Raw genomic sequence first — 18,069 nt, 5'->3', positions numbered from 1 at the left:
CTCTCATCTGTGATCCCTGTGGGCTGCCCTCATCGCCCCAGTGTTCTAGACTTCCTTTCCCAACCCGACCCTTTGCAAAGGGCAAACCTGGCTTTTAGAAAGAGAATTTTATTTGGAATGAAAATATAGAGCTTGTCCCTCCCATGTCCTCCAGGAAGAGAGCAGGGAGTGGGGGGGAGATGGTCCCTCAGAGTATAAGCTTGCCTTGATACAAAAATCCTCCACAGTGACAATGACAAGAGCCAGGCGGTGGCTCTGGCCCAGGCCCACAGGATGGGTCAGTGTGGACTGTCCCTGAACCTGGCCCAGAGGCCCCGGGCAGGGGGCAGGGGGCAGCCAGCTAGTGGTGTGACTTGCCAGCAGAGGCTGGGTGAGGAGGGCACGGAGGAGGAAGAAGTGAGGGGCGCGGCACCCCCGGGCCTGTGGTCCTATGCGTCCCCGTTCTCCATGCGACCCAGCTGCTCCTCCAGGCGACCGATGCGCTCCCCCTGTTCCTTGACCAGCGCCCGCAGTGCCCGCAGCTCCTGCATCACCTCCTCCAGCTTCCCAGCCTCCTGCAGGGCCAGCGGGAGCAGGAGTCAGGGGGTACGCAGCTGCGGCCCTCCCCCGGTCAACAGAGGCCCTGGCCCAGGAAGGGTTCAGGCACACACACCCGCAGACCAGGGCCCCGGGGGGCACGTACCATGGCTCCGGCAAGGCTGCCGCTGGAGACGGTCGTATGGACGGACGCAGCAGAGCCGGTGGCCCCCGGGCGGGCCGAGCTGGGAGCCGCGGAAGGCCGGCTATCGGATAACACGTTGCGCCTGCTGACCTTCAGGTCCCGCTGCTTGCTGGGCACATAGGCCTCCCGCAGGGAGATGAGGATGGGGTTGGCATCCTGCCCGCTCACCCACTCCTCTGCCTCTAGGGCCGCCTCAGGCCCGGCTGTGTCAGGGTACAGATCGTCCTGGAAGAGGTCCGACTGGGCGGGGGGGCGGGGGAGGTCCGGATCAGCCGGGGGTGCCCCGTGGTAGGGTCATCTTGTCTGGACCCTGGGTAGCCACCTTCTTATCGCTCTCGGCCTCCAGGCCTGCGCCCTGTCAACCCAGCCTCCCACGCCCTGGCCCCCGTGGCCTCTGTAAAGCACAAATCTCTCGTTTCACTTCCCTTCGGGGCGAGGCCAACTCTCTCAGAAACCTTCCCCACACTCCTAAGCAGGGGTCAACCACGTGGCTTCATGGGATTCTGGAAGCCCTGTGTCCCACAGATGGTAAACCCCGCCAGCCTCATTCACAGCTCTCCTCTCTGGGAGGCGCGTGGCATGCTGGAAGGTTCACTCGGTGAGCACCGGCCGAAGAATGAGGCTCCTCCAGGGTTCAAGGCTGGGCATCGGAGGCTCGGCCACATGTGGGCTGCTCCCTTCTTCGTGGGAGTCTCCGCAGCAGCCAGGCTCTCGTCCCTCTGTCCACTCTTCCCTCAGTGCCGTTTGCCTGGCTTAGACCCACCGCTGGAGGGCCACCCCCACAGCCATGTTGTCGGGTCCTGCCTTTCTGGCCATAGGGAGCCCTCCAGGCCTGCCCAGCACTTGTCCGCCTCCCGCGGCTCTTCCAGAGTGTCTCACTCCTTGTCCCACGCCTGGTACAGCCCTACGCCTGGCACAGCCCTATGCCTGGCAGTGACCCAAAGGCGTGCTGGTATCCGTCCAGCCCACTGACCACATCCACACTCAACCACGTCCCATTCACAGGCCTCAGCCCGGTCCCCACCGTGTGGCCCGTCTGCTGGGGAAGGGAGTGGGTGGGCAGGGCACCAGGTGGCCTCACCTTTCTTGGCACAGTCATGACGATGGGCTCACACTTGCGCTCGTGCAGTTTGTAGAACCTGGGAAAGGGAAGGGAGGGAGGAACCGTGGGTGGTACCTGCCCCTCGAGGGCTCCCCTGCACTCTCCACTTCTGAGCCCCATCCCAAGGCCTCCATAGTCTGACCTTGACCCTGGCCCTGCTGCCGGCCGATTCCTGCTCTTCAGCAGCCTCCCAAGATCTGACTGCTCACCCAGGCCAGCCACGGCTGATGGGGGACGACTCAGCCCTGTGCAGCCGGCCACGTGGGAGGCCCCTCTTACCGGGCGATCTCGCACTTGCTGACCTCCAGGCCCCTCTTAGGCATGCTGCCCATGCCCCTCTGGGGCTCCTTGCTAGTGAAAGTGTTCAGGAAGTGGATATAAGGGGGCTCATCTGTGATCTCGAAGTACCGGATGCTGGAGTCGCCCTGCGGAGGGGAGGCGGCAGGGGTCAGCACCCAAGCGGGCTGCCTGCTTCCCCCCTGCCCATCTGCCCTGCCTGGCCCCACCTTGCCGCAGACGTAGACCACGTTGGTGTCTGGGTCGTAAAAGGGCAGCAGCGCCCCGTTGCTCGAGTCCAGTTCCTGTAGGGCCATGGGTTCCTCAAGGTTTTCCTGCCACATGGGGTGGTGGGCAGTGAGGCCAGGCTGGAATCTTCTTTCCCTCTCCTCACCATCCAGGCCCATCAGGGCTGGCCCCAGGCCACCTCCCACGCCAGCTGGCATGGCCCCCACCAATGCCAGATGGGTTTTCTCCCACCCTCCTGGATTCCTTCCACTCCTAGGATCCCACTTTCCTGGGCCACTCCAGGCCTCTAGTCCCTACCATGTGCGAGCAGGGGGGTGCCAGGCAGCACTACCCTGTCTCAGAGGGACCCACGGAGGCCAGTACACAGCAGCGCAGGGCTGTGGGACAGAACACTTCAGGAGAAGGGCTGGGAGGCCTCCTGGAGGGGAGGGCCTCTGCACTGGGCCCCAAAGGGCCACCAGATGGGAACAGGCAAGCCAAGGAGGGAAGGGCTTTCAACTGGCAAGAACAGTGCTGGCGAGGGCCTGGAGGATGCGAGGCAGCAGGGGAGGCTGGAGGGCGAGGGGCACACAGAAGAGGCTGGCAGGGTTCCAGGTCCCGAGAGCCTCAGGTGCCAGGCTGAGCACCGCGGACCCACACACCTCTCCAGGGTGACTCCTACGTTCTTGCCCAGGTGGGGGTCCAAGTCTCAACCAAGCCTGACCCTCAGGCTGCCCGTGGCTACTCACCGGGTCCCACAGCGCCAGCTGCCGCTCGCTCATGCGGCTGAAGCCCGTGGTGAACACCTTGCCATCCGCCAGGAAGATGGCCCGCATGGGACGGGCCCCTTCGTGAGCCTTCTCCCTCTCCTATCCGGGACAGGAGCGGGGGGGGATGCAGAGTGGTCAGTGCGGCAGCCAACAGAGCCCCCTGGCCTGTCCGCTGCCGCCCCCCAGGCGTCCGGGGCTGCGCACCGCCACCAGGGTGCCCCGGCGGGGGTCGATGACGCGCACGCTCTTGTCTTTGCAGGCGGAGCAGAAGAGGCTGCCGTTCCGGTTCCAGCTGACGTTGTAGATGAGGTCGGGGTGCAGACTGTCCAGGCGGTACAGCTCCTCCGCCGTGCCCACGTTCCAGATGAGCACCACGTTGTCACAGCCTGCCGGGCAGGGGCCATCAGGGCACTGGGCGGGCTCGGACCACCCTCCAGGCGCCACACCCGGCCCCCTGTCCGGTGGGCCTGGGAGAAGGTGTAGGTTCTGGAGCTGCGCAGAGGGGGCGGGGCGGGCGGTGCGGACCTGCGCTGAGCAGCACATTGCGGGCCGTCGGGTGCCAGGTGACAATGCCCACTCGCTTGGTGTGTCCCTCCAGCAGCACCACTGGCTCTGTGAGCGGGGCGGTGAGCCCGTTTTCCGGGATCTGCCACACCTGCGGGGCGTGGGGGTTGCGGGGGAGAAGCCAGTTGAGGCCTCTGCTTGGCCCCGGCTGCTGGCAGCCTCGAGCCACACCTGTGACCCGGGCCCAACCACAGCCCCGTGCCTCACCATGACTGTACAGTCCTCTGAGCCACTGGCAATGACTTCGTCGTTGTGGGGACACCAATCGATGTCCAGGACGGGTCCAGTGTGTCCACACACCGTCGGGTAGGCCTTGTCAATGCGGCCCGTCTGCGGGCACGAGAGGGGCAGTCAAGGGGGAGAAGGAAATGTTTGTTGCCTCTGACCCTGACTCTGTGGTAGTAAACCTCTCTCCATCCGGGCTAACACCTCTTTTAGGCAATAAATCTGCATCATGACACCTGTCCACAGTGGAGTAGGGATGGGCGAGTTACGGAAAGTGAGGTCTGGCAGGTGTGGCCCGTCTCCAGTCCTCACCCCAGCCCTCACAGAGCCCACCTTGCTCAGGGGGAGCACCAGGAAGGCACCCCCGCCGCTGGCCTCCACGATCACAGCCAGGAATTTGGGATTGACGGCGCAGAAGGTGCTGTCCCAGGTGACACGGGACACTCGAATATCTTCATAGCACTGGTCATTCTTGACTGGTTGTCCAAACACATGCCGGAATTTGCTCTGTCTGACCACTTTGCGGAAGGACATGTCTGCAGGGCAGGGAGGCTTCCATCAGCCCTCACCCATCCCAACAGCCCTCAACCCTCCCAGGGCAAGGGAGGTGGGGAGGACTCCACCGGGTCTTGGCTTTCAGTTTCCACAGTTACAGAACGCGGTCACAGGTGCAGACCCTGCCACCCATCAAGGGGGCATCGAGGGGGGGGGGGGGGCAGCGAACTGACCCAAGGCCCACACTGTTGAGTCCAGAGGGGCTTTCCAGGACCCTAGCCAGGCGCCTCCCCGGCTCTGGTATGTGTGGGGGAGGTGGGAGGTGCGGAAGGCAGGGCAAGCTTAGCTCCTCTGTGGGTCCGAGTCAGTTCCAAACGAGCTCCTTCCTGCCCAGGATTTGGAAGCTGGGTGATGGGGAAAGGTCTCCCGTGTGGAGCCGCGCTAGGCCCGAGTTCTGAGCCCGGGGGAATGTGCAGTGGCTGCAGAAATGTGCAGGGAGCTGCAGGGAGCCCCAGGCCGGCCCAGGGGGCCTGGCAGGGACTGGGCGGGGGATCAGGATGCCGCTCCTGGCCCGCAGAGCATCCTAGGGCGTCCTCGGAGCGGGATCCAAGGTGAACCTAGAGGGGGAAACGCTGGGCGGCCACAGGGAGTTGGGGCTGAGGGTGGAGCGCCACGGAGGGTAAGGGCTCCTCGGACTCGCGACCCCCCACCCCAGCCTCTCGCGGCTTCGCCCCGCAGCCCCGCCTGGTCCCGCGCTCGCGCTCCCAGCTCCGGCCCGCCGCGCTCACCGGGGACGCCGGGGGCTGCGGCACCGGCCTCGGGCGGCTCCGGATCCCGGCCTCTGGGAAGCAGGAAGCGGGAATCAGGAAGTGACAGAGGAGCCGGGGACGGGGGGCGGGGGGGCGGGGCGGGGCGGGGGCTCGCGGGGGCGGGGCCGAGGTCACGCGCGCAGGGGCGGGGCGGGAGACTGCGAGCGGGCCCCGGAGGCCCGGATCGCTGGAGCTAGGGGAGCGCAGGGGCGGTGCCTGGGCGAGCCCCGCCCTTCGGGCTCCCGGTCCCTCCCGGGCGAAGGGGCGGAGATAGGGTTGGGGGTCGGAGGGGCCGTGGGTGCGGGTTGGGGGGGCGCCTTTCCGGTCCTGCTCCTCTGGCCGTGCCCTCGGGATTGTCAGGATTGGACAGAGCCCAGCGCAGACATCCAGGTGCCCCAGTCCACCCCCGGCTCCGATATACAGTATCCGGTCTGACAGTCGATATATTCACGTGCCTCTTTTTAAAGGTTACAAAATTACACGCTCGTGATGAACAATGTAAATACAGCAGCGGTGTTTGGAGGGGCGCGTGGAAGGCCCCAGCCAACCCACTTTTTTCGGTGAACACCTCTGGGGCCTGCTGAGCCTCCTTATTAAAAATAGAAATGGGAACATGCCCCTACCAGATCCCAGGCTAGTGGTCTGTCCGCAGATGACCCCTCTTAGCTAGCTCCTGGGACAGGAGTCCAAACTGGCCTCCTCAGATCTACCCATCCCTGTCCCTGTCTCACCTCCGGGGGAACTTAAGTGTCTCTGTAAGTCCAACAGGCACAAACTGTCACCTCTGCCTGGGGCGGGTTTCCCTAGCGGACGGGGCCCCCTCCCTCATCTTCCGTGTGATGGTCAGGGTCCCTTTCCCTGAAAAAGAGAGGTGGATGGGAAGAGGAAGGAAGAGCAAAGCCAGCAGGAGACTTGTCTGGGGCTGCAGGAGGCCCCCGTGTCTCACACAGGCTGGGACTTACACCCTCTTAACCCCTTCCCACTCCCTGATGAGGAAACAGCTCAGAGGGGAGGGGAGCCTGTCCCAGGTCACCCTACCAAGATTTAGTCCCCATCTGTTTGGCTCCAAAGTCCTTGCTTTTCCCTCTGTTCCACACACCCCGGGACAGGCTGACCCTTCCAAAAAAGGACAGGAATGAGGGTGCTTTGGAAAAGGGAATGCAGCTACTAAGCCTGTTTCTCCAATGTGCCCTCCAGGCAACAGCCAGGAGTTGTTTAAAGCCCAAACTAGACTCTCTCCACACTCCTCACTGTCACACTTGAAATAACTTTAGTCCTTGTGCCCCCGGCCCCCCATACATTACCTTCCTCTGTCCTCTCCTGGCACGTGGCCCAGTGACACTGATCCTCCTGAAACAAACCCCCTTCTTTCCCACACCAGGGCCTGGGTACATCCTGTTCTGTCCGTCTGGAAACTCTCCCCCCAGACTGTGAAAAGGCTCCATCTCTCACTTTCTGCAGGTCTCAGACCACCCCTTGCTGGTCACTCTCTGACCCGTACTTGTTCCTCCTGCCTCCTCCTTAATCCCTGTCTGAGGTTCTCCTATGTAATTATTTGTGTATTTGCTTTTTGTCTGCCCTGCCCCACTAGAACGTCAGCAAACTGAGGGTAGCACTTTGTCCTTGTTCCCACTGTATCCCCAGCACCCAGAAGGAGACCTAGCGCACCGCGTGGGGTCAAGTCCTGTACGCTGAATGAATGAATGAATGAACAGCAGTCCTGAATGTAGAATTGAAAATGTTCATATTCACAACGCAGAATAAATGCACCTCTCAGCTGGAGAAGGGGCGTGTCTCCTAGAGGGCAGCAGGAGCCCCCCTCCCCAGGGTGTTAGGGGTGAGGTAGATGGACTATAGAATGTCACGGAGGAGCCCTGCCTTCACCCTCTCTGGCCTTGGGTGTCCATATTCCTCTAACACAAAACCCTCTTCTGGGGGTCACCAGTAGAACTCCTCTTCATCCCACAAAACCCTTCATAACACCGCTCTTTCTCCTGGATAGCAATTCCCCTTATGGAGGAGATTTGCCCTTGGGACCTTGGAGGTGGGGCTTCCCCACTCTCCCAAAGGCTGGGTTTGAAATGGGGACCAGAGGTGAAGGCAGGTGGCAGGCACTGGGGGTTTCGTGCCTGCTCTGCATGTCCTGTTGGAAAAGCTTTGGGACTGCTCTCTGGGGGAAAAGGGGAAGGGCACTGCAGAGCGCCCCGAGAAGGACTCCAGTCCAGACCCTAGCTCCAGGGGCTATGCACCCAGTGGGGTGGTACATTTCTCGAAGAAGTGGAAAGCAGTACAATGGAGGAGACAATGCCTAGTCAAGAGCCATGTGGGCTCTGGTCCTTGGGTGACTGTCAGTCCTAGGCCTGGGTGAGTCTTGGGGATGCCCATAGGTATAATTACATTAGTGGCTAACAAATTATTCAGCACTTACTCTTTGCCAGGCAAGGATCCAAATACTTCATAGAGATGAACACTCCTAAGGAATGGGGACCCTTGATCTGATCCCCATTTTACAGATGAGGAAACTGAGTCTCAAAGAAGCCAAGGGCCTTGCTGAAGATCCCACAGCTGGTGAATGGTGGAGCTGGGATTCAAAAGATTCAAGGGGCACCCGAGGTCATGCCCCCCACTCCATGTGGCCATGTGTCCCTAGAATGGAGGGCTGGCCAGAAGGTCACCTAGCAAGTGCTCAATAAATGAATGAATTCAACAAATTTGTGCCCATTCAGAAATCTCTCTCCCGCAGCCTCAGTGTCCACATTCCCGTCGGCAGGAAATGCTAGAATTAGGGGCGCCCCAGCATTGCCACTGTTGAGCCTGCTTCCATCCCCGGGCCCAGCCCTCGAAAGGGGAACGAAAGGGGAACACCACCGCCCCGTTCTAGCTCAGGAGAACGCTGAGGTGCCGAGCAACCCGGATCCAGATCTCCCTGCAGCTCTCCAGGCCCCGCGCCCTGCCTGCTGCCTTTTTCAGACAGAGGCAGACCTGGAAGGGCTGCACAGAAACATCTGTCGTCTACACCAGCGGTCAGGGCAGCTCAAAGGATGGAAGGGGGCGGGTGTTGGGGTCAGTTAAAAGGGGGAAGGACTCATGGTTCTGGAGCACAGTGCGGGGAGGGAAAGCTGGGTGAAGGGGGCAGCCAGAAGAGAGCGCCGGTGTGAAAGGGAAGGGGGGTACAGAAATGAGAACTTCAACGCTTCCTCCTTTTTCTTGCAGTGTCTGCAGCTTGAGAGGGAAGAGGGGGCTCGACCTCCTGGGGGCCCGTACCCTTTCTGGAGCCGCTGGTCCCCCCCCAGAGCTCTCTCTTTGGCTGTCCCCCACCGCCCCCCACCACCCCCAGCCTGTGGGTTGAGGGCAAAGAAGGGGCTCAGCTGGTGGCGGGACCAGGACACTCTGTAGACTGGGTGGCAGGTGGCTGGGTTGGGTGGACACTAGTCGCGCCCTTGAGTGGAGGGCGCAGACGCTGAAGTCCTCTGCAGCCATGAGAGGCGCAGAGTTGGCTTCGTGCTGTCTCAGGCTCCCCGGGGGAGGCTGAGGCCCAGAACTGGTCACAGGCACAGCTGATCTGTCTCAAAGCTCCCAGGGGCCAGGCCAGGAGGCATCTCCTCCCATCTGACTCCAGCCCCTGCAAGGGACCTTTCTAGACAGCCGTGAGGGTAGGACTTCTGATTCCCGAGGCCCCACTGTGTGCCAGGCTCTAGCTGAGCGCCCCCCACACTTTCTGACTTAACCCCTGCACCTGGCGGATGCGGCAGAAGCTGAGAGGGTAAAGCGGCTTAGCCAGAGTCACGGGAGCCTGAGTGGAATCCGGGCTTGGTAGCTCTGGCCTCCGCTCCCACTGCCTTGCTGAGGGAAGACCGCCGAAGGTCTCACCACCTGTTGTGGGCAAGGGGCCCGGCCAGCCTGCCTGGGCTCCTAGGCCCCAGGGTCCTGCAGGCTCTTGAATGCCCTCCCTGTCTGCAGGGACTTCCTCCCTTGGCGTCCGCGGGCCCCACTGTTACAGGGTCAGAGAGGGAGGAGCAGAGGGAGAGAAGGAGCAAAGGGAGGCCGGCGCATGCGCGGGGAGGTCGCCCCTGCTGGCGGTCTCCTGCAGGACTGAGGCTGGGGGAGCCGGTCCGGGGGGTCTGGGCTGTCGGGGACAGAGCCCCCCCCCCCCCCCCCGGAGACCACCGGCTCCGACTGCTGGGCCACTGGGTGAAGGGGATAAGTGGGACCTGAGTGGGGACAAGACGTTTGCGACAAACTGCCTGGGACATTTGGGTGCTTCATTTTTCACTTCCCCAAGGTCCTCCTGCCAGGCCCCGGGGACTGGGTGGGGTTTTCCACAGTGACGTCCTCCATGGCTCCCCTCTGCTCTGACTGGCTGCTTCGTTTGTCCCCCTCAGGTTCTTCCCCTGCCCTGATGGGCCTGGGCTTTCCAGGACCCTCACGTGGGGCCTGTCTCCTCTGGGGGGACACTGCTGGGGCTTTCTCCCTCACAGGCAGCAGGCACAGCTGGGTTCTCGGGGGCTTCTGGGGTGGGATCTGTGGAGGGAGCAGAGGAAGCTTCATCATGGGGCCTGGGGGCTGAACCAGAAGGGGGTCCGGGGGTCTGGGCCTTAGGGCTCTCTTGTGCCTGAACCACGACGTCCAAATGGGGCTGGGCCTCATGGTTCACCTGGGGCTGAGCTGAGGAGTTCAGCTGAGGCTGGACCACAAAATCTGACTGTGGGGGGGCCACAGGCTCCAACTGTGGCTGGGCAGAGGAGTCTGCCTGTGGGGGGGCCGCAGTCTCCAATTGTGGCTGGGCTGTGGGGTCCGCCTGTTGGGGGGCCACAGGTTCCAACTGTGGCTGGGTTGTGGGGTCCACCTGTGGAGGTGCCACAGAATCCAGTTGTGGAGGAGCCACAGAATCCAACTGTGGCTGGGCTGTGGGGTCCACCCGTGGGGCGGCCACAGAATCCAGCTGTGGCTGGGCTGTGGGGTCTGCCCGTGGGGCGGCCACAGAATCCAACTGTGGCTGGGCTGTGGGGTCCGCCTGTGGGGCGGCCACAGAATCCAACTGTGGAGGGGCCACAGAATCCAACTGTGGCTGGGCCATGGGCCCTGGCGAAGTGTGGCCCCCAGAATCCACTTGGGTCTGTGGCTCGGCCGGCGTGAAGCTGCCGGGCCATTCTTCACAGAGAGCCGCCGCGAAGGAGGAGAGCACAGCGCGCAGCAGGGCGCGCAGGTCGGCACTGGCCAGGAGGCAGAGGAAGGGACTGAGGCAGCTGTTGAGCAGGGTCAGGTAGTCGGAGTAGACCAGGGCCTCCCAGAGCAGGTAGCCGGGGTAGACGTCCCACAGGAAGGCCAGGTACAGCAGCTGCGCCAGGTGGTAGGGCAGCCGCAAGACCACGTAGGCGGACAGGACGGTCTGGGCCACGCGGGCAAAGCCACGGGAGGCCGCGGGCCTCGGCCGGCGGCAGCAGGTCTTGCTGGCGGTGGCGGCCTGGGTGAGCACGTGGCAGACGAGCAGCAGGAGGAAAGGCAGGAAGCCCCCCAAGATCTCGAGCATCCGCAGGGGCAGCTCCTCGCTGTCCCAAAAGTCCAGGCAGATGACCAGGTCGTACCACCAGTCGGCGGCCTCCGGGAAGACCAGCCAGGGCACACTGAAGAGCGTGGCCAGCACCCAGACGCCGGCGCAGACCCAGAGGGGCAGGCGGGCTGGGCGGTGCCCCGGGTACCAGCGCGGGCACAGCGCCAGCAGGCAGCGGTCCACGCTAAGCGCCGCCAGCAGGAAGAGGCCGGAGGAGTAGGACACACCCCACAGGAAGTAGTAGAAGCGGCAGGCCGCCGTCCCCAGCGGCCAGTGTCCTCCCCGCTGGATCTCCAGGATCTGGAAGGCCGCCGCCGCCAGGAACAGAAAATCCGAGAGGGCCAGGCTGAGCAGGAGCAGGGCAAGCCGCCTGCCCGCTCCCTGCCGGGCCTGCGAGCCAGCCAGCCACGCCATGAGCCCATTGGCCGGCAGCCCCAGGAGCAGCAGGGCCACCAGGAAGACCGTGTCCCAGACACCCTGGGGATAGTAGTCTTCATCGTCTGGCTCTGTGCGGGGCCTGAGGCCGGCGGCACCCGGGTCGGCTTCCATTGCGGTGTCCGTCCGAGGTCCCCTGTGTGCTGTCCACAGGGTGGGCGCCTGATGGATCAGTGGAATCATGAGGGACTGAGTATGAGAGAGAGGGTGCTGTGTATCTCCAGGCAAGTCACTGTCCTTCTCTGAGCCATCATCACCGCCTTTTGGGTGGTTAGCCTCGGCCGGGGCCTTTAAGTAGACGACGCCACCTAGTCTTCAGACAATCCATTTTACAGGAGAGGGAAGGAAGGTTCAGAGGATCGGTGACTTGCCCAAGGTCAGAGGCAGGACAGAGGCTCCAGGCCTGAAACTCACACCTAACCATTCTGCCACTCGGAATCCCAGTGCCCCCGATAGAGTTGGCTTTCAAACATATTTTTAAAGCTGTGAATGTTTTCTTCAAATAAAATAGCACAGCAGAGCTCCCACATGAACGAGAAGGGAGTGCTCAGATTAAAGGAAGGGGAGCACCCCTGGGGCTCCAGGGAGGACACTTTGTGCAAACTGCTTGGTCAGATCGCCGCAGGCCCTTTCCCATCTGGTATCCTGGCATTCGAGTGCTTTAAGATCCCCAGACGGGGGGTGGTGGTGGGGGGAGCCAGGACCCCATGGGCCCGTAGGAGTCCCAGGATCCTGGGCCAGAGGAGACCCTCCCCGAAGCATGTGCAGTGCCTGAACTCAGGTGGGGTCTGCGGCTCAGGCCAGGACAGCCGTCCCGGAAGCAGCTCGACCCTCTTCATCACCCTCGACCTCCCTCTGGGGGCCTGTCCTCATTCTCACAGCTCAGGCAGAAGGTAGTCCTCTGAGGCCACCAGACAGAAGGGGTCGGGGCTGAGCGGCGTGATGAGGATAGAGTGACTGGGACCCTGGAGGCCTGCTGCCTCTCCCACCCAGCCTCCACCTTCCTCACAGACCTTATGGGTGGAGGGACTTTCCCTCTGAGGGTGGAGAAGGTGCTGAGGGCTGAGTCAAGGGAGTGTGTAGACAGCCCCCAAAGTCCGGCTCCTGCCTGTGCCCACCACTCCGGCCCGTCTGCCTGTAGCCCGGGGCTCTCCTCCCCACTAAGCCTCTTCCTCAGGCAGACCCTGCTCTGCCAGCTCCAGCCTCTGCTGGATCATAGCCCTGAGCTGCCCCGAGCCCCCACAGGTGAGGCCTGGCTTACCTGTGAGGTGCAGTCTGGGGCGTGCCTGCCTGCCCAGGGGTCCAGCCATCCGCGGGGCCCCACGCCAGCAGGGCCTGCTGCATGGCGCCCGGCGGCGCTAAGGCGGCCGGCATGAAACCCAAGCTGAGAAGACATCAATCATTCATGGGGCTGCTCGCCGGGAAACCCTAACCCCGGCCTAGCAGGGCCAAGTGACCAGCCAGGCCACCCCATCCCTGACAGAGCCAGAGGGCTAAAACCTCCTCACCCTGGGCCCGGCTGCATCCGAGCTGCCTCTGAGCAGGCTCTGGGTTCCCCCCGCCTCTAGGGTCCACCTCTTCTGACATCCCCTCCATGTCCTCACTCTGGCATTCAAGGCCTCTGGGATTGGGCCTCCCTTCTGCCATTTCAGACACCCTCTGCTCTGGCCACAATGTCCCGCCCACAGGGGGCTGCAGTGGGCGACTCATCCTGGTCTCTCCCTTCTCCCAGCTTTTGCCCACTGTCTGCCTCCTGACGGGACTTCCCTTGTCCTCTCTTAGCTAAGTCCTGCCCATGTCACACAACTGGATTTGGGGACTGGAGTCAAGGACAGAGAGTCCCTGCCTCTTCAGCGATATGCCCCCCCCCCCAACCTCCCCCGCTCCTGTTTCATAGACAAGGCGACAGAGAGGTGAACTTGCTGGGCCTCCCAGCTCGTGGGGGGCGGAGCAAGAGTCCTAAGCTCCTTGTAGCCTTGTGTCCTGGCACCCCTGTGGCTGGGGACAGTTCTCTTCACCCATGTGGCTCTGCCCCCAGGCAGAGGGTTCGGATTAGGGCCTGGGCTGCCTGCCTCACTTACCCTAATCCCCTTCAAGTCTCCATCCCCAGCCATCGGGCCATCGGCCATCAGTTCTCATGGTAGGGGTGCATAAGCAGCTTTATGGTTCCTGAGAACCAGGGGTGCTCCCTGGTCTTGCGTCTCTGAGCCCGTCGTCCCTCCCCACATGGCCGCAGAGCAGGTGAGGGGGCTGCATGGCCCAGACCCGGCCCCCAGCCCGCAGAAGCCTCCTGCGGGGGTCGTGGCTTCCAGGACTAGTGCTGAGGGCCTCCCCTTGACCAGGAAGAGGAGCAAGAAGGAGAGGGGGCTCCGAGGGTCCCAGAAGGGTGCTGGCAGCTCTCAGGAGCAGACCCCTCTTCCGGGACCTGAGGCCCCAGGGAGCAGCAGGAACCCCTCTGGGACTGGAGGACAGGAGGGGACAGGTCCTGCGACCCCAGGGCCAGCGTCCCGTCGCCAGTCCCACCGGCATCGCTCTGGCCCTCAGCACGATGCTGCTCAGAAGACATACGGACCCTTGCTCAACCGCATCTTCGGGAAGGTCAGGTGGGGCCTGGACTGGGGGTGGGGGTGGGGCAGGGATCACACTTGTGCCCTTGGACTCGGCCTGCCCTGCTCCTGGTACTCGGGCCTCCGGCCACCTCTGCTCCAGACCCAGGATTCTATGAGAGCTCTGGGCCCCAGGAGTAGGAAGGGGGGTGGTCATGTCTTCTCCAGGGGCCCATGGGAGTCAGATGCCTTCTCCTGCCCTTGTGGGACTGGCCCTGCCCAGGCCATCGTGGCCCAGGGCTGGAGGAGGAAGGATGGGCCCCAGGGACATGGCGGACTATGCTTCTGCAGGACCGTGAGCTGGGCCCCGAGGAGCTGGATGGTGAGTGAGCCTGGCTGTTGGCAGAGGCGGGTGGGAGGGGTCCCTGACCCGGGCTGCCTGGGCCTGACCTCCCTTCCCTGCAGAGCTGCAGGCCGCCTTTGAGGAGTTTGACACTGACCATGACGGCTACATCGGCTACCGGGAACTGGGCGACTGCATGAGGACGCTGGGCTACATGCCCACCGAGATGGAGCTCATCGAGGTCTCCCAGCACGTCAAGATGAGGAGTCAGTGACTGACCCCCACTGTCCCAGGGCAGGGTGGGTGGGAGTCACCTAACTTTGTGCTCAGGCTGGGCAGCCCTGGTTCTCTCTGAATTTCATGGCTTGGGGGATGGCGAGAAGGTGGCGGGAGGTGGCTCTGGGAGTCTGCAGGGGTGATGGTGGGAGTGGGTGGCAGTTTCTAGGGCCTTCTGACCATCTGACATTAGCCTTGTTAGGTGCAGGGGTCATGAAAGTCACCCGTGATCCAAGAGACCCTTGGGGCTTGGCTAAGGACCCCCTCTGTCTCTGTGATACTAGTGATAAAATGTTCCCAGCTGGCTTTCTTCTCTGTGTCTCTCTGACCCTCCTGAGGTCCCTGAAAAGAGCCTCCGAGGTTCAGTGAGGCCTACTGCGACCGAACGCTGGCCTTTCTTTGCGATTAAGTACCAAATAGACGGGGCACTGGTGATTATCATTAGCTGATTTGTCAAATATCAGATTCCCTTCATTCCAGGACACCTGCATTTGGTTTTTCTATGGTTTCCAAAATGGGATGTGACTTACGGTTAATGCGAACACATTCAGTGTTGTGCTTCTTTTCTTTCCCCCAAAGCTGTTATTTGCCCATTGGTGCTTTTTACAGTGGATGGTGCTTAGAATCAAGAGACCGCCTGGGCACACTTCTTAAGGTGCATTTATTGCTGCCCATGGGGTTCCAGCATGTCAGAGCCATGCCCTGCCACCCCAAAAGCACCCAAGAGTGGGTCCTCTCATCCTTGCCCCTGGAGGAGGAAAGAGGGTTCATGAGTCCCCCAAGGCCATGCCGCTTTGGCAGTCGAGGCGAGTTTGAACCTGGAGCTGCCTGGGTCCGAACCTTGGGCTCCTTCCCCCACACTTACGTGCTTCACTGAGAGCACCCGAGCATCTCGCCCTGTAGTCCCCGTGGAGAGCAGGGCTCCCGCCTCCTCTCCCCTCCACCCCCAAGGGCTTGGATGCTGAGGACTTCTTCCCAGATGCAGAGCTGGGGAGAGGCTGGCACCTGTGATGCTTGCAACGTCCCTTCTGGGGCCCGGCCCTTTCCACCGTGACGCTCTGCCTGGGTCCACAGTGGGTGGCCGCGTGGACTTCGAGGAATTTGTGGAACTGATGAGCCCAAAGCTGAGGGAGGAGACGGCGCACATGCTGGGGGTGCGGGAGCTGCGCATCGCCTTCCGAGAGGTGTGGAGTGTGGTCGAGTTGGGTGCTGGTTGGGTGACTGGACAGCAGACCTGCTGGCCTCCCATCCGGGCCAGAGAGACTGGGGGTGGGGTTCAGCCCCTGGAGGCCCACGGCCCTGCAGATAGGGGGCCTAGGGCCAGGGAGGGGTTGGAGAAGGTCCAGCTCACTCTCAGCTGGGGGATCCGCCCAGGGAGACTTCCTGGAGCAGGGGGCCTGCTGTCCCAGCTTGGGAAGAGGTGGAGGGTTTGGATGGGTGCAGGTGGGGGCATCCAGGCCCAGGATGTGGCAAGATAGAGATGGGTTCAGGCAGAGCCAGCTTTGGGTGGGAGGGGCTGAGCCCTGCTGGAATCCTAGTTTGACAGGGACAGGGATGGACGGATCACCGTGGCAGAGCTGCGACAGGCGGCACCAGCTTTGCTGGGGGAGCCGCTGGTGGGTTCTGAGCTGGATGAGATGCTCCGAGAAGTGGACCTCAACGGGGATGGCACCGTAGACTTTGACGGTGAGTCTCCTGCCCATCCCGCCCCCACCCTTCCAGCGCCCAGGAGGAGCCCAGTGTGTTCTGGGATCCCTGACCCGAACTGGCCCAAGCCCAGCTCCTTGTTTCCTCCAGAGTTTGTGATGATGCTTCTCACCCACTGAGGCTCTAGCAGGGAGAACGCGTTGCCCCTCGGGCCCCAGGCCAGCAGGGTTCACGCTATACACCCTCCTCATGAGGCCCCAGAAAGGAAGAGACCCAGCGGCTCCCAGGCTGCTTCGGAACCTTGACAACATCTGGCTGGTGCTTGTGCGGTCGCCTGCCCACCTGTATCCTCACCTGCCTCCCCGCCCAGCTGCCGGGAGGAAACCTGCCCCCAGCTGCCTCTCATTCTCCAGTATGAGCAAGATTTTGGATCTCTCCAGAACCTGGGAGGTAACAAGCTCCTGGGCACTTCAGCGTTCAAAGACAGGCGGACAGCGTTGGCAGGATTCTGGTAGCGTGGTGAATTGGGAGGGTGACAGCCTGCCTCCCACTACTGCGTAAAAATGTTAAAAAAAAAAAAAAAAAAAAAAAAAAAGCTTAACTTGAAGAAAGCCAGGGGTGACCCCAGGTATTAAAGACAAGGCAAGAACTCAAAGCTGGGTGGTGGGAGAGTGGGGACACCATGGGGGCCTCAGCATAGAGAGAAGTTCTGGAGCCCCGGCTCTGACACATGAGTGACAGAAGATCTGTAAGAGAGAGACAAAGGAACAGAACGTGAGCCTGACTACCTTTCAGGGTCGCAAAGAGCTACCCTGTTCTTGAAGAGAGGGTCAAATATATTTCCACCTGCCGGCCTGAGGAGGTGGCAAGGGTACAGATGTCCAGGGCCTCGAGGGAAAAAAGCTACTCTAAGGAACCTGAAATGCAGGCTTGCACATTAGGCAGGAGAGCTGAACAGATAGGGAGAAGCTACTGGAAGGGGACGCTTCAACCCAGGACACAATGGGCTTAACAACCCTGTCACAAAAGGAGAACCCTGTGAACAACTCATCTCAAGACAAAAGTCCGATGGCTCCCTGAGGAAGAGCGATTCGGCTCTGCAAAGACTTTTCATTGGCAGCGGTAAATGCCAGAAGACAATGAGATGAGCTGGTCGTCAGGCGGAGAAGAAATGATTGCTGGCCAAGAAGCCTATCCCTCACTGAATCGTTATTCAAGAAGGAAGGTGAAACATCAACTTTTTTCAGGAAATAAACGTTGGGAAGAGTTTCCCAGCCATGTGCTCTTGTGGAAGGGTTGGCTTCAGTAAGAGGGAAATTCAGACCTGAACAAAGGCAAAGTATGTACTAAATCATGGTCAGGAAAGCGATCAGTAAACACAATGGTGGATTTAAAGAAGCATTAACTATAAAAAAAAAAAAAGTTCATTTGGGGGATTTTAAAAATAAAGGAGGGACTAAAATAATAGACAAAATAAAATGGAAGATGGGGGGCTACTTTAAACATGCTGATATCTTTTTTCTCATCTTTCCTAGAGGAGGAGAGATTCACCGATCAGTTTAGAATTTGTTAACCATTAAAAGGGAATCATTAATGTATAGAAATACAGATAGAATGTTTTTTCTTTCTTTCTTTTTTTTTTTTTTTTGTTTAAAGATTTTATTATTTATTTATTTACTTGACAGACAGAGATCACAAGTAGGCAGAGAGGAAGGCTGGGGGCAGGGGGGCGGACAGGGAGCAGGCTGCCAGCTGAGCAGAGAGCCCGATGCGGGACTCGATCCCATGACCCCGGGACCATGACCCGAAGGCACAGGTTTTAACCCACTGAGCCACCCAAGCATCCAACTCTTGATCTCAGCTCAAGTTGTGATCTCAGGGTCACAAATTCAAGCCCCGAGTTCAAGTTCAAGCTGGGCATGGAGCCTATGTTAAAACACAAAACAAAACAAAGAAAAACAGAAGGCAGAAATAATCCTTTAAAAACAAGAATTCTGGGGTGCCTGGGTGGCTCAGTGGGTTAAAGACTCTGCCTTCAGCTCAGGTCATGATCCCAGGGTCCTGGGATCAAGCCCCACATC

At 61.0% G+C, this 18,069-nt stretch overlaps 3 protein-coding genes across 3 annotated transcripts; 1 reads left to right on the top strand and 2 right to left on the bottom strand.

Annotated features, from left to right (window-relative positions):
• Positions 1–92: 92 nt before the first annotated feature.
• On the bottom strand, positions 93–5,278 carry CORO1B (coronin 1B). The gene is made up of 11 exons (XM_059399909.1): positions 5,170–5,278; positions 4,220–4,422; positions 3,869–3,991; positions 3,623–3,752; positions 3,302–3,483; positions 3,077–3,196; positions 2,330–2,434; positions 2,103–2,248; positions 1,803–1,860; positions 683–961; positions 93–554 (listed from the first exon to the last, which is right to left on the bottom strand). The coding sequence occupies exons 2-11, from the start codon at positions 4,418–4,420 to the stop codon at positions 429–431; spliced, it is 1,470 nt and encodes a 489-aa protein (XP_059255892.1). The 5' UTR covers positions 4,421–4,422; positions 5,170–5,278; the 3' UTR covers positions 93–428.
• Positions 5,279–9,468: 4,190 nt separating this feature from the next.
• On the bottom strand, positions 9,469–12,550 carry GPR152 (G protein-coupled receptor 152). The gene is made up of 3 exons (XM_059386922.1): positions 12,438–12,550; positions 10,073–11,489; positions 9,469–9,784 (listed from the first exon to the last, which is right to left on the bottom strand). Exons 1-3 carry the CDS (start codon positions 12,548–12,550, stop codon positions 9,614–9,616), a joined length of 1,701 nt encoding a protein of 566 aa, XP_059242905.1. The 3' UTR covers positions 9,469–9,613.
• Positions 12,551–13,402: 852 nt separating this feature from the next.
• On the top strand, positions 13,403–16,227 carry LOC132005341 (calcium-binding protein 4-like). Its single transcript, XM_059382390.1, has 6 exons — positions 13,403–13,774; positions 14,074–14,104; positions 14,188–14,331; positions 15,416–15,525; positions 15,880–16,027; positions 16,139–16,227. The coding sequence occupies exons 1-6, from the start codon at positions 13,403–13,405 to the stop codon at positions 16,165–16,167; spliced, it is 834 nt and encodes a 277-aa protein (XP_059238373.1). The 3' UTR covers positions 16,168–16,227.
• Positions 16,228–18,069: the final 1,842 nt, after the last annotated feature.

Source organism: Mustela nigripes, chromosome 1 (assembly GCF_022355385.1).
Source record: "Mustela nigripes isolate SB6536 chromosome 1, MUSNIG.SB6536, whole genome shotgun sequence".
Taxonomy (NCBI): Eukaryota; Metazoa; Chordata; class Mammalia; order Carnivora; family Mustelidae; genus Mustela; species Mustela nigripes.
Note: the sequence above shows the minus strand (reverse complement) of the source record. Positions and strands in the feature narration are given on the sequence as shown.